Below are 15,070 nucleotides of genomic sequence, written 5' to 3'. Positions count from 1 at the left end.
CCATAAAGAATAGTTCACCTTAAAAATTTCTCCGTGAATCTCTTTTAGTCAACCACTTTGCCCTCCAACAGATTGTTAACCACTAATCTGTTTTCGTTCCCCATAGTTTTGCTTTTCTTCAGAAGATCATATGAATAGAATCATAAAATTCAAAGCTTTTGGGTCTGGCTTCTTTCACTGACTAATATACAGCTAAGATTCACTCACATTATTTTGTGAATCAATTCTCATTCCTTTTTATTGCTGAATAATATTCTTTTGCATGGATGTACCACAATTTTTTTAATCCATGCCACTGCTGAAAGACATCTCAGCTGCTTCCAGTTTTAGAAGTTATAAATAAAGCTGCTATAAACATTTGTGTACAGATTCTTATATGTACTTATGTTTTCAATTCACTTTGGCAAATTATCCTAGAATGCTGACTTCTATGGTAAGTCTATACTTAACTTATAACAAACTGTAAGACTACCTTCCAAAGTGGCTATATAATTTTGCAATCTCACCAGCAATGAATGAGAATTCCTGTTGCTCTGCATCCTTCTCAGCATTTGGTATCAGTGTTACTGTATTTAAGCCATTCTAATAGGTACATAGCAGTATTTCATTGTGGTTTTATTTTCCATTTCCCTATTGACAAATAATGTTGAGTATCTTTTCATGTGCCTATTTGCCATCTGTATAAGTTCCCTGGTGAAGAGTCTGTTAAGATCTTTTGTGCATTTTTACTGAGCTGTTTGTTATATTGCTGAATTGAGGTCTATATATGTTCTTGATACAAGTCCTTCATCAGCTATGTAATTTACAAACATTTTCTCCCAGTCTATAGACTGACTTTTCATTTTCTTAACAGATACAAGTCCTTTATCAGCTATGTAATTTACAAATATTTTCTCCCAGTCTATAGATTGACTTTTCATTTTCTTAACAATGTTTTTCACAAAGTGAGTTTTTAATTGTCATAAAATGCAATTTATCTTTTTCTTTGTTTCATGGACTGTGCTTTTTGGTAATACAGGTTGAGCATCCTAAATATGAAAATCCAAAATTCGAAAAGCTCTAAAATTCAAAACTTTTTTTTTAGCACCAACATGATGCTCAAAGAAAATGCTCCTTGGAGAATTTTGAATTTTAGATTTTTGGATTTGGGATATTCAACCATTAAGTATATAATGCAAATATTCCAAAATAAAAATCTGAAATCTGAAACATTTCTGGTCCCAACATTTCAGATAAAGGATACTCAACCTCTGTATCTAAAAACTCATCTTCAATCCCAAGGTCACATAGATCTTCTCCTTTTCTTTTTTTCTAGAAGTTTTGTGTTTTACTGTTGGGAAAGCTAATCTCATGCTATAGTCTTTTGATCTACACTCAACTGCCCAAGAATGGGCCGTGGCCCTGGAACACTTGCTTACTAAGAGATAAAGTATCTTTCAGAGCTTGTGCTGGGCTTGTTTCTTTGTATGGGAATACCTTCTCCATTTCAGACTCAATATGTACTTTTTTGTTCTACTTAAAGGTTGTATGTCATATGACACCTGACCAACCTCACTACTATATCTGTACCCTGTAGGAAGGGGACTGAGTCCTTTTGTTGCGGCATAAGAGATGTGCATGCAGGTCAACTGACCCTGCATTAGCTGCTGGGAAGGAGTTGCTGGCCATGGGGGACTGACATCTACTACTGACTCTGATCTCACTCTTGTCTTTTCTCTACATAAGTAAGGTTTGTTCCATCCAGTGCTTGACTGCATTGTTTTCTTGGTGACTCTCATACCAAAATGCAGTGGGCAGAAGTGCTTGGACTTCTATCCTGATAACAGGCAACAGATGTTACATGCTCAATATTGACCAATTTTGAGCAAAGTTTTGTATAAGGTGTGAGGTGAGTGTGGCGGTTCATTTTTTTGCATACAGACATTTGACTGTTGCAGCAACATTTGTTGAAAAGACTCCTTTATCGAATTGCTTCTACACTCCTATTGTTTTTCTCTCTGAAAAACAATCTTAGCACCAGTAAAACACTTATTTACTTTAGCCCAGTGATTTATTTTTTTAAAATTTTTATTATTATACTTTAAGTTCTAGGGTACATGTGCACGACATGCAGGTTTGTTACATATGTATACATGTGCCATGTTGGTGTGCTGCACCCATTAACTCGTCATTTACATTAGGTATATCTCCTAATGCTATCCCTCCCCCCTGCCCCCACCCCAAGACAGGCCCTGGTGTGTGATGTTCCCCATCCTGTGTCCAAGTGTTCTCATTGTTCAATTCCCACCTTTGAGTGAGAACTCAACCTAACCTTGCTAGGTTGGGGAAGTTCTCCTGGATAATATCCTGAAGAGTGTTTTCCAACTTGGTTCCATTCTCCCCGTCACTTTCAGGTACACCAATCAGACGTAGATTTGGTCTTTTCACATAGTCCCATATTTCTTGGAGGCTTTGTTCGTTTCTTTTTACTTTTTTTTCTGTAAACTTAACTTCTCACTTCATTTCATTCATTTGATCTTCCATCACTGATACCCTTTCTTCCAGTTCATCTAATCGGTTACTGAAGCTTGTGCATGCGTCACGTAGTTCTTGTGCCATGGTTTTCAGCTCCATCAGGTCATTTAAGGTCTTCTCTACGCTGTTTATTCTAGTTAGCCATTCGTCTAATCTTTTTTCAGGGTTTTTGGCTTCTTTCCGTTGGGTTTGAACATCCTCTTTTAGGTCGGAGAAGTTTGTTATTACCGATCGTCTGAAGTCTTCTTCTCTCAACTCGTCAAAGTCATTCTCAGTCCAGCTTTGTTCTGTTGCTGGCGAGGAGCTGCATTCCTTTGGAGGAGAAAAGGCGCTCTGATTTTTAGAATTTTCAGCTTTTCTGCTCTGGTTTCTCCCCATCTTTGTGGTTTGATCTACCTTTGGTCTTTGATGATGGTGACGTACAGATGGGGTTTTGTTTTGGATGTCCTTTCTGTTAGTTTTCATTCTAACAGTCAGGACCCTTAGCTGCAGGTCTGTTTGAGTTTGCTGAAGGTCCACTCCAGACCCTGTTTGCCTGGGTATCAGCAGCGGAGGCTGCAGAACAGCAAATACTGCAGAACAGCAAATGTTGCTGCCTGATCTTTCCTCTGGAAGCTTCGTCTCAGAGGGGCACCTGGCCGTATAAGGTGTCAGTTGGCCCCTACTGGGAGATGCCTCCCAGTTAGGCTATTCGGGGGTCAGGGACCCTCTTGAGCAGGCAGTCTGTCCGTTCTCAGATCTCAAACTCCGTGCTGGGAGAACCACTACTCTCTTCAAGGCCGTCAGACATTAAAGGACATTTAAGTCTGCAGAAGTTTCTGCTGCCTTTTGTTCAGCTATGCCCTGCCCCAAAGGTGGAGTCTACAGTGGCAGGCAGGTCTCCTTGAGCTGTGGCGGGATCCACCCAGTTCGAGCTTCCCGGCCACTTTGTTTGCCTACTCAAGCCTCAGCAATGGCGGAGGCCCCTCCCCCACCCTCGCTGCTGCCTTACAGTTCGATAGCAGACTGCTGTGCTAGCAGCAAGCCAGGCTCCGTGGGTGTGGGACCCTCTGAGCCAGGTGTGGGATATAATCTCCTGGTGTGCCGTTTGCTAAGACCGCTGGAAAAGCACAGTATTAGGGTGGGAGTGACCCGATTTTCCAGGTGCCGTCTGTCACGGGTTCCGTTGGCTAGGAAACGGAATTCCCTGACCCCTTGCACTTCCCGGCTGAGGCGATGCCTCGCCCTGCTTCGGCTCACGCTCCATAGGCTGCACCCACTGTCCTCCACCCACTGTCTGACAAGCCCCAGTGAGATGAACCCGGTACCTCAGTTGGAAATGCAGAAATCACCCGTCTTCTGCATCGCTCACGCTGGGAGCTGTAGACTGGAACTGTTCCTATTTGGCCATCTTGGAACCTATGCCAGCCCAGTGTTTTTTAAAGGGAAGTGTGTGCAGTCTGAAAACAACCCATACAAGAAGACAGTTATCTTGCTTCTCTATATAGTAAAATATCTGATACATTTTGAAATTCTAAATAATATTACAGGGAATGGAGAAATAAAAATTGCCTGTTGACAATCAGATGGAGGATGTCTAAGCAGAACATAAACAATGTTTCCAGAGGACATAGAATCTAAGGTAAGTTTTTAACAGAGCCAAAGTTTCTAACAGAAATGAACAGACCTGCAACCACAAAAACTAATTAACATTCTTTTTCTGCTTGATTACTGTGCCTTTACCAAAGGCACACCTAGCCTAACTGTAATCCTCTGGGTTTCCTATGAAAAAATTAATAAAATAGCCAATCACCAAACTGTCCCTGCCTGCTTCATTGATCCTTTCCTGGAACTACTCAGCACAAGGCCAAAACCTTTAAGAGGCTCCTCCTGAATACCTGTTTCTGAAACACTCCTAAGGTCCTTTGGGATGCATTTATTCTTTGTTGCATCATGCTAAATAGACCTAACTTTGTTTCACTATAGATACATTTCTGATAGTCTGGCTGGTGGGTTCCAACACAGAGTATGAGATTTTTTGTTTATCTATAGGGCAGTGGTTCTCCACCAGATGATTTTGCCCTAGAGGACATCTGTCAATGCCTGGAAACATTTGTTATTGTCACAGCTGGGGAAGAGGAATACACTACTAAGTGGATACACAAGATGATCAAGTGTCCCTGTGAAACTCAAACTGAGGAGGTTCCTCAGACATGGGCCTGTCAGTTTTAAAACTTGAACAGTTTCAGGTTAAGGAGGACATGCTGGTCACCCCATGGGTAGGGGCCAGGAATGATGTTAAATATCCTACAATGCATGGACAACCCCCAACAACAACGAATTATCCAATCCATAATGTTAATACTGCCAAGATTGAGAAAGCCTGCTATAAGGGGCACAAAACTGAAAAATATGAAATATATCAGCCTACTCTGCTAAGTTTTCTTGATTAAGCTACTGTTTATTTCTAGATACGAAAGGCGGAGTTTTAAGACAAGATGGTCAAGACAGGAATAACTACTTAAGTAATATGGGTGTTAGTCCATTTTCACGCTGCTATAAAGATACTACCTGAGTTTGGGTAATTTATAAACAAATGAGGTTTGACTCACACTTCCACATGGCTGGGGAGGCCTCAGGAAACTTACAATCATGACAGAAGGCAAAGGGGAAGCAAGGCACGTCTTACATGTTGGCAGGAGAGAGAGAGAGAGTGATAAAGTGTCACACTTTAAAGCATCAGCTCTCATGAGAACTCCCTCACTCTTACAAGGACAGCACAGAGGAAACTGCCCCCATAGTTTAATTACCTCCCATCAGATCCCTCCCTCGACACATAGGGATAACAATTCTAGATGAAATTTGGGTAGGGACACAGACCCAAATCATATCAATAGGGAAGAACAAATCATGATGATAACTATCTCAATAGCCATAAAAATTATTTTCATAGGAATAAAATTTTAAAAAGTAAACAAGAAGAAAACCATAGAACTTTAAAAAGTCTTTTAAAATCTTCTGGGAAAACATCCCATCTATTCAATATATATATTTTTATTTATTTATTTTAGATTCAGAAGGTACATGTGCATGTTTGTTACATGGGTACGCTGCGTGATGCTGAGGTGTGGGGTACAACTGATCCCGTTGCCCAAGTAGGGAACAGAGTACCTGGTTACTTTTTCAACCACTTCTGTGCTCCCTCCCTACTTTTGGAATTCCCAGTGTTTATTGTTCTTATCTTTGTGTCCATGTGTACCCAATGTTTACTTCTCACTTATAAGTGAGAACATGTGGTTTTCTGTTTCTGCACTGGGGCAGGATAATGGCTTCAAGCCTTATCCATATTGCTGCAAAGTACATGATTTTGTTCCTTTTCACGGCTACATAGTAGTTCATTGTGTATAAGTATCACATTTTCTTTATCTAATCCATTGTTGATGGGCACCTGGGTTGATTCCATGTATTTGCTATTGTGAATAGTGCTGCAATAAACATACAAGTGAATGTGTCTTTTTTGTAGAACAATTTATTTACCTTTGGGTATATGCCCAGCAAAGAGATTGCCAGGTCAAATGGTAATTTTATTTCTAGTTCTTTGAGAAATCTCCAAACTGCTTTTCACAGTGGCAGAACTAATTTACATTTCCACCAAGAGTATAAGCACTCCTCTTTCTCTACAATCTTGCCAATATCTGTTATTTTTTGACTTTTTAATAAAAGCCATTCTTACTAGTGTGAGATGGTATTTCACTGTGGTTTTGATTTGCATCTCTCCAATGATTGGTGATGCTGAGCACTTTTCCATGTGTTTGCTGGCTGCTTGTATGGCTTCTTTTGAGAAGTGTCTACTCATTTCCTTTGCCCACTTTTTCAGGAGATTGTTTTTTTTCTGATGATTTATTCCTTATAGGATTCTGGACATTAGACCTTTGTCAGATGCATAGTTTGCAAATATTTTCTCCCATTCTATAGTGTTTCTGTTTACTCTGTTGATAGTTTCATTTGCTGTGCAGAAGCTCTTTAGTTTAATTAAGTCCCATTTGTCTATTTTTCATTTTGTTGCATTTGCTTTTAAGGTCTTCATCATAAATTCTTTGCCTAGGTCAACGTCTAGAAGAGTATTTCCTAGAAAACCAAAAAACTTTACAGAAAAACAAAGCATTTAAATAAATGGACTGGGACACAACACTGTAAAATCAGCTGTTATCCTGAAATTAATTTGTAAACTCAATGCAAAATATAAATAGAAATTTTTTGTATAGAAATTTTCCATCCTCTGGAATTTCTGACTATAATTTCATGTTGTCACTTAAAATGTCCCTCTGTTCCTTGCAGACAGGGAATTTTTTTCAGAAGAGTAATGAGGGGAGAACTTGCCCTACAAATGTTTTATGAAGATAATAATTTAAACAGGATAGTACTGGCACAGGACCGTATCAAGGATCAAATGAACTAATTAATTCTGTAACTAACTCAAGAACATCTGAAGATTACAAATAGCAATAACCAGTAACATTTCAAAGCAGTAGGTAAAACAAGGAATACAGAATCTTCATGTCATACACTCTTCCCCTACTCCCTCTGAGCAGTAACTATGTGATTCAGGCTAAGCCGTAATAGGTTTAAACTATTTAGGATGATCACATCTGATTTGGTACAGGATTAGGTTAAAAGATGGACAGAAATCCAAATCTAAGCTAATTGGTCTGGCATTTCTCTGGCCACAAAAATAAGTTTAGGTTGTCTATTTAGAGTGAACTGTAGGATTTTTAAAAATAAATGTGGTTGCAGGAAACAAAGACTATTGTTTTTCTTTTTAAGCTATGGTATAAGATGTAAGGCTTGGGAATGTTGCAGCCATTTTAGTATCATGCAGGAAGATGAAGGTAAAGCCAAGAGAACTACATCAAAGTATGTAGAGCCTTCACAATGAAAGCCCATATTACAACTTGACTTTCAATTATGTAAAGCAAGGTTCTTGCATGTGTAGTAAGGGAAAGACAGACTTCAGTAAATGGTGTCAGTACAGCTACTTACCTATTTAAGAGAAAACAAAACTCTTATCCTTATACCAAAGTAAATTACAAGCACAGTACACATATCTAATGTACTACAAAGGTTCCTTAAGAGACCAGGAAATATTAGTTAATAGTTCTATAAGGCTAGGTGTGGTGGCTCATGCCTGGCATTCCAGTGCTTCAGGAGGGCAAGGTGAGAGGATTGCTTGAGGCCAGGAGTTTGAGACCAGCCTGGACAACATAGTAAGACCCTGTCTCTACAAAAAATAAAAAATTAGCTGGGCATGGAGGTGCGTGCCTGTAGTCCTAGCTATTGGGAGGCTGAGGTGGGAGGATAGCTTGAGCCCTGGAGTTTTAGGCCGCAGTGAACAATGATAGTATCACCCTACTCCATACTGGGCAACAGAATGAGACCCTGTGTTTAAAAAAAAAAGTTATATAGCTTTACGTTTGAGAAGAACCCAATACACCCAATAAACATTATATACAAAGGTAGAAAAAATACAGAAAAAAATTAATGAATTTGGCTAAACAAAACTTTAAGATTTTGAATGTTCAATACTATAAACTAAGTTATACAGCAAATCAAAAACTGAGAAAATTTTTTGCAATATATGACAGGTTATTTACAATCTTTTTTTTTTTTTTTTTTTGAGACAGAGTTTCACTCTGTTGCCTAGGCTGGAGTGCAGTGGCGTGATCTCAGCTCACTGCCACCTCTGCCTCCTGGGCTCAAGCGATTCTCCTGCCTCAGCCTCTGGAGTAGCTGAGACACAGGCACCCACCACCATGCCTGGCTAATTTTTATATTTTTAGTAGAAACAGGGATTCACCATGTTAGCTAGGCTGGCCTTGAACTCCTGACCTCAAGTAATCTGCCTGCCTCAGCCTCTCAAAGTGCTGGGATTACAGGCATGAGCCATCGTGCCCGGCCAGGTTATTTATAATCTTAATTTTTAAGGTTCTTATCAATTTAATAAGGTAAAGACAATAGAAAAATGGGCAAAATATTGTGAACTAGAAATTTATATTTAAAAAGTTTAAGTTCAAATGATAAAAAAGAAACAACAGTATCATTTTTTGGACTGCTAAGTTGGCAAAATTACAGAAGAAAATAATGCCTACTGTGCCAAGTGAAGATGTAAACGTATATTTTTAGGGTACAATTTTTCATAAGCCTTCAAATATACATAATCCAGGAATTAATGTCCAAAGAACATTACCAGTTGAGGATCCCTAATCCGAAAATCCAAAATGCTCCAAAATCTTAAACTTTTTGAGTGCCAACATGACACTCAAAGGAAACTGGAGCATTTTGAATTTTGGATTTCCGATTACAAATATTCCACTGGTACATATAAAATATAAATATTCCCAAATCCACAACTTCCGAAATCCAAAACATTTCTGGTAAAGCATTTTGGATGGGATGCTTAACCTGTAATTAAGGACAGGTATAAATATGTAGCTTATAAGGACATTCATGTTGTGACCATTTTTAATAATGAAAAACTCTAGCCAATGCCTATGTTCAATTTGTTGCCACTACTTCTTATCTTAATTTGGGTGCCCCTAGAAACATATCCTAAGACAAAGATTTGCATACAGTTAATTTTGAAGGTGATCCCAAAAAACACCATTAACAGAGTGGGAGGCAAGACAGATAAGGAAAGAAAGGCACTAAAGGATGTGTTGTCAAGCAAATTACCGCTGTGGTCAACTCAAATTTAATCCTGCAGAGAAACTCTAGGAACCAGGGTGGAACACATACCTCAGAATTATCCGACCCCAAGGGGTGAAGATGCCGGGGTCTCTTTCCATTCATTTCCCTCAGTCATTCTAGTTCTACATTAGCCTTCAGATGAAGGCTGCTGCGGCTGGGGGAGAGGACTTTAATTCACTGGCATTACACTCTGGCCCCATTTGCAGAGAGTGGATTCCGGCAGCCAGGGAAAGCTTTCACTTTCAGGCAAAGAATTTACAAATGTTGTTAGATGGACGCTGGGCCTACATGCACACAAATGTGAAGTGCCAAAGAATATAAGTAGTGGTATCAATAGCATCAGTGACATCTTCCCTACCTAAAACCTCAATTACCCACTGTCAAGACAATAAAGAAGCAACATCCTGTAGTGGTTAAGAGCATGGACCCTAACGTTAAAATTCTGCCACTTCCTGGCTGTGACCGTGTGCAAGCAACCTGCCAATAATCACTCTGGTCCTCGGAGTTCTCATCTATAAACAGCCCTATCCTCATGTCCCAATCACCTCCTAAAAGCCTCCTCCAAATACCATCATACTTGGGAGTAGATTTCAAAATATAAATTTTGGGGGGAAACAAACATTTAGTCCATTGCAAGAACTATATGCCTTGATATATCATGATGTAAGGTAAGTTCTCTTCTGCTGCTCCTGTGGAATACCTCCTACTGGGTGTCATGGTGGCTGAGGTCGTCTGTTGTGAAGCAAAAAGGAGAAAAGGGGTCTCTCTTTCAGCTGCACTGTGTTAAAGGACTCTTACAGTAGTTTTGCTCATACTGCAATGGGTTAAAGGGGTTAAACACTCCCTTCAGCATTTACTCCTAGTCCTCTCTTGCACTAGAACTTAGATATGCATCCTGAGTGACAGAAACACTTTTGTGAAGGGAGGACCAGACATTGTGAGGTCATTTTATGCCTATAGTAGGAGAGAGAAGAAAATAAAGGGGAAGCAGAGATATCAGGGTAATTCTTGGGAGCATTCACTATATACCAAATCTACTGGCTCCTTGATCTACTGGCTCCTTGATCTTGGATGCCCAGCTTCCAAGACTGTAAGATATACATTTCTGTTGTTTATAAGCTACCCAGTCTATGGTTTTTCATTACAGCAGACCAAACAAACTAAGTCAATATAAAGTATTGTTTAAAAATGAACAATGGGCCAGGCGCAGTGGCTCACGCCTGTAATCCCAGCACTTTGGGAGGCTGAGGTGGGGGATCAGTTGAGGTCAGGAGTTCGAGACCAGCCTAGCCAACACGGTGAAACCCCATTTCTACTAAAAATACAAAAATTAGCCAGGCGTGGTGGCAGGCACCTGTAATCCCAGCTACCTGGGAGGCTGAGGCAGGAGAATCGCTTCAACCTGGGAGGTGGAGGTTGCAGTGAGCCTAGACCGCCTCCATTGTACTCCAGCCTGGGCGACAAGAGCGAAACTCCATCTCAAAAAAAAACCACAAAAACAAAAACAAAAATGAACAATGAAAGGAAAGGCTTAATGTTTGTTGGCTGAATGAGTAAATATTGCTTAGAACTTTAAAATACTTTTCAATGAAAACCACACTAGAAGTAAGGATTATACCTTCACACAAGTTCATAAATCTATGATCTATACCATAGCTGAATAATTTGTTCACTTATTGTTTCATTTTTTTTCTATTATTCATTCACAAGGCATTTTCTGAGTACATATTATGTGAAGTGTATGGACCATAACTCATACAGGCAAAAAAAGAACAAATGGTCTTGGCTCTGGAGAAGTTTAGAATATGGAGGAGAAACAAGTAAATTAAGAATTATGATATAAGATAAGTTTTTATTACAAGTATAGGGAGTGAAGTGTTGTATGGCAGGGATTAGTGTTATATAAGGAAAGGAATGCCAAGAAGGTGAATTTGGGCTGATTCTTTTTTTTTTTTTTTTTGAGACAGTGTCTCACTTCCATAGCTCAGACTTGGGCTAATTCTTAAAGAAAAATACAATAGAGGGGAGGAAGATATGATAGGAAATGAGGATAGTCAGGCTCCATCTTTTTTTTTTTTTTTTTTTTTTGAGACGTAATTTCACTCTTGTTGCCCAGGCTGGAGTGCAATAGTACGATCTCAGCTGACTGCAACCTCCACCTCCTGGGTTCAAGCAATTCTCCTGCCTCAGCCTCGCAAGTAACTGGGATTACAGGCATGCACCGTCATGCTTGGCTAATTTTGGTATTTTTAGTAGAGACGAGGTTTCACCATGTTGGTCAGGCTGGTCTTGAACTCCTAACCTCAGGTGATCTGCCCTCCTCGGCCTCCCAAAGTGCTGGGATTACAGGCTTGAGCCACCGCGCCCGGCTCAGGCTCCATCTTTTAAGCAAAGGAGTTTGGATTATGAAGAGCCCTTTAAGCAGGGAAGTGATGTTTATAAACCTTGCAGGTCAGAATTCTAAAGTTTAAAACGAATAAGGACTTTCTGAAGACCCATAATTCATCCTGAAAATATAAATGATATTTTGTATTATCTCCTGAACAAATTATCTACCTGCTTTCATCCATTAGCAGAGATAATTGGGAGGTTACTGTCCTTCTTATGTCTTGCCTTGAACACTGAATCTTAATATCATTACTCTAAGTTGGATTTAGTAATTTATTTACTTACTTACTTATTTCAGACAGAGTCTCTGTCACCCAAGCTGGAGTGCAGTGGCGCCATCTCGGCTCACTGAAACCTTTGCCTCCCAGGTTCAAGAGATTCTCCTGCCTCAGTCACCCTAGTAGCTGGGATTACAGGAGTGTGCCACCACGCCCAGATCATTTTTGTATTTTTACTAGAGATGGGGTTTTGCCATGTTGGCCAGGCTGGTCTCGAACTCCTGGCCTCAAATGATCCGCCTGTCTTGGCCTCCCAAAGTGTTGGCATTACAGGTGTGAGCCACCATGCCCAGCCTATGTTGTTTTATATATTAGAGACCTGTGAGCTCCATTTTTATTTTATGTAAATAACTTAAAAACTTGTAACATTATTCAAACGACTACAGCACTAGTAGCAGTTTCTTAAAACTATTTTTCTACATATTAAACCCACTTTACTCACATTATTTATAATTATCTGTATTTTTCTAAACTGTAAAATCATTTGAAGAAATCTTGTCCAAATGACTTTGTAATAACTCGTATGTTTGTACTATAAATGCAATTCAAATATCTTTTCTTGTTAAAAATAAGGACTTGCTTTTTCGGGGTATGGCATTTCTTGCAATAGACTGGAAGTAACAATGCCTGCACTTTTACCAATTCAATGTTATCCTGGATAAGTTACATCTCTGGCCTTTGGGGTCCTACTCTATAAAATGAGAAAACTGAAATCGTTGATCCCTATGATTTCTAATTTTCTTTCATTCTAATTATCGGCAGAATTGGAAGCAACTTACATTCTGGTTTCAGGAATACATGAGTTCAAATATTGCTCTACCTAAAGTTCAGAGCATTGTTTAACCTCTTTAAATTTGGAAAACAGGGATATTCAAACATGCTTAACAGTGCTATTGTGTGGATTAAATGATGGCTTCATTTTTTTTTCTTTCCTTAGGAGTAGGCTTAAGGTAAGATTTGTTTAGTGATGTGTCTCATGGACATCTCCGTTAAGTAAGTAGAAGTATTTCATATATGTGGTATCCACAATACTGGCTTGATTTTTTCTTTTAAGTTAAACCTAAGAAGACCGAAGAAATTTTGGGGGAATCATTATAAAATGAAAATGGACGCAACTTCTTCCCCATTCCCCAACGTACTGTTTGCGGAACATACTCAAGAGCCATTACATGCAAAGTTTTACATGATCGGAAGGAAGCAGGTCGTGCTCTTCACTTGCCAATTCCATGGTGCGGAATAAAAACAAAACAAAACAAAATATTTAGTGTCCAGCACTCCACTTGGGCAAGTATTTACAACTAACGTTTCAAGTTTTAATATTTCATCACTTCAAACTTAAAAACAAAATCACTGAAGCAAATATCGCCAGATAAAAACCTACCCAATTAGCATTCTTTTATTTTTAATTTGCCTGAGGCCAATAATTACCTTCGTCTAGGAGAAGAATGGGTCAAATATTCACTCTGCCAGGTCCTGGCGTCCCGGAGTACCTTTGCGACAAAGGCGTCCTAAACGCTCCAGACCCTCCACATCTCCCTTCCCGCTAGAGGGGCCTGTGGGGCCCGACCATCTGCCAACCCTTTTGTGTTGTCCGGCTCGTATTTCCTCCCCCGCGGAGATCTCACCTGCACGCCCTGCTGCTGGAGGCTCTGCGTGATGTAATCTAGACGGCGACAAACGCTCTTTTTGGCCTCGGCCGCCGCCTCCTTGGTGCTGCTCACCCGCACCACCACCTGCGCCCGGTCCGGGCCCGCAGACACTTCTGAGGTGCCGCTTACGTGCACCTCGCGGGTAGCAGTTTGGGCTTGTGTTGAGGAGAGGTGGTGGCGTAGGCCCGGTAGCGTCTCTCCCCCTGAGACCAGGTTGTTCTCCCGGCTTCGGTCAGCCCAGGGAACCAGTTCCACGAACACCCGGGTCGGAGGGGTCTTTTGCAGAGACATAGCGATGGCAGCTGGGTTTCCATAGTAACTACGGGCCGACGGAGGCTGAAGGGGCCAATGAGCACCAGGGCTTGCCTGTGCGCGGCGCAAAGTATGCCGGGATGGGTGTGGAGGCCGCGGAACTTCTGGCGGGCGCAAGCTATGCCTTGTTGATCTTGCCGCATCTTTTTTACTAGGTGTCGGCTGAGTGAGTAGCTACAGTTTTTAACATGTTTAACTTACGGCCTTCAAAAAATGTTAGCGGACTTTCTCTGTTGCCTCCTCAGTGAGCTCTGCCCTTTCTCGCAACTCCTTGTCCCACCGCGCCTCTGCACTTCAGAGGAAGGAGAAGAGTAGGGAGGCCGAGCGGGGTTTTTAGATTTCTCTGTGATTACTCCCAGCCTGGTCTTTTCTGACTTTACCGGCCCCACTTGGGGTACTGCTTTTTGAGGCTCCCTCCGCCACATTTTTGCGGTTCGTGAGAGGTTTCAGTTGAGGTGAACTTTTTGCCCCTGTGATCTTGGACAGTTTTATGATTCTTCATATCTCAGTTTCATCTTCTCTAAAGCAGTGTTGATAATATTTTTATATTAATATATAATATATTCTAATATATATAATATATTATATATAATATATTCTAATATATATTCTAATATATGATATATAATATATTCTAATATATGATATATAATATATTCTAATATATATTATATATAATATATTCTAATATATATGATATATAATATATTCTAATATATATGATATATAATATATTCTAATATATATGATATATAATATATTCTAATATATATGATATATAATATATTCTAATATATATGATATATAATATATTCTAATATATATGATATATAATATATTCTAATATATAATATATAATATATTCTAATATATAATATATAATATATTCTAATATATATGATATATAATATATTCTAATATATATGATATATAATATATTCTAATATATATGATATATAATATATTCTAATATATATGATATATCATATATTCTAATATATGATATATAATATATTCTAATATATATGATATATAATATATTCTAATATATATGATATATAATATATTCTAATATATATGATATATAATATATTCTAATATACATGATATATAATATATTCTAATATACATTATATATAATATATTCTAATATATATGATATATAATATATTCTAATATATAATATATGATATATAATATATTCTA

At 39.1% G+C, this 15,070-nt stretch overlaps 1 protein-coding gene across 3 annotated transcripts in view; it reads right to left on the bottom strand.

The window, feature by feature from the left end:
• The window catches only part of IRAK1BP1 (interleukin 1 receptor associated kinase 1 binding protein 1), a 40,091-nt gene extending 26,167 nt beyond the window's left edge, over window positions 1-13,924 (bottom strand). For all 3 annotated transcript variants that reach the window (XM_054557780.2, XM_063724877.1, XM_002817079.5), the window contains exon 1: window positions 13,529-13,924. In XM_054557780.2, the coding sequence (XP_054413755.1) occupies window positions 13,529-13,843 (315 nt within the window). In that variant the 5' untranslated portion in view covers window positions 13,844-13,924. The remainder of the gene's footprint in view (window positions 1-13,528) is intronic.
• Between the last annotated feature and the right edge of the window lie 1,146 nt (window positions 13,925-15,070).

Source organism: Pongo abelii, chromosome 5, assembly GCF_028885655.2.
Source record: "Pongo abelii isolate AG06213 chromosome 5, NHGRI_mPonAbe1-v2.0_pri, whole genome shotgun sequence".
NCBI classification, from domain to species: Eukaryota; Metazoa; Chordata; class Mammalia; order Primates; family Hominidae; genus Pongo; species Pongo abelii.
This window is presented reverse-complemented; position numbering and strand designations above follow the sequence as displayed.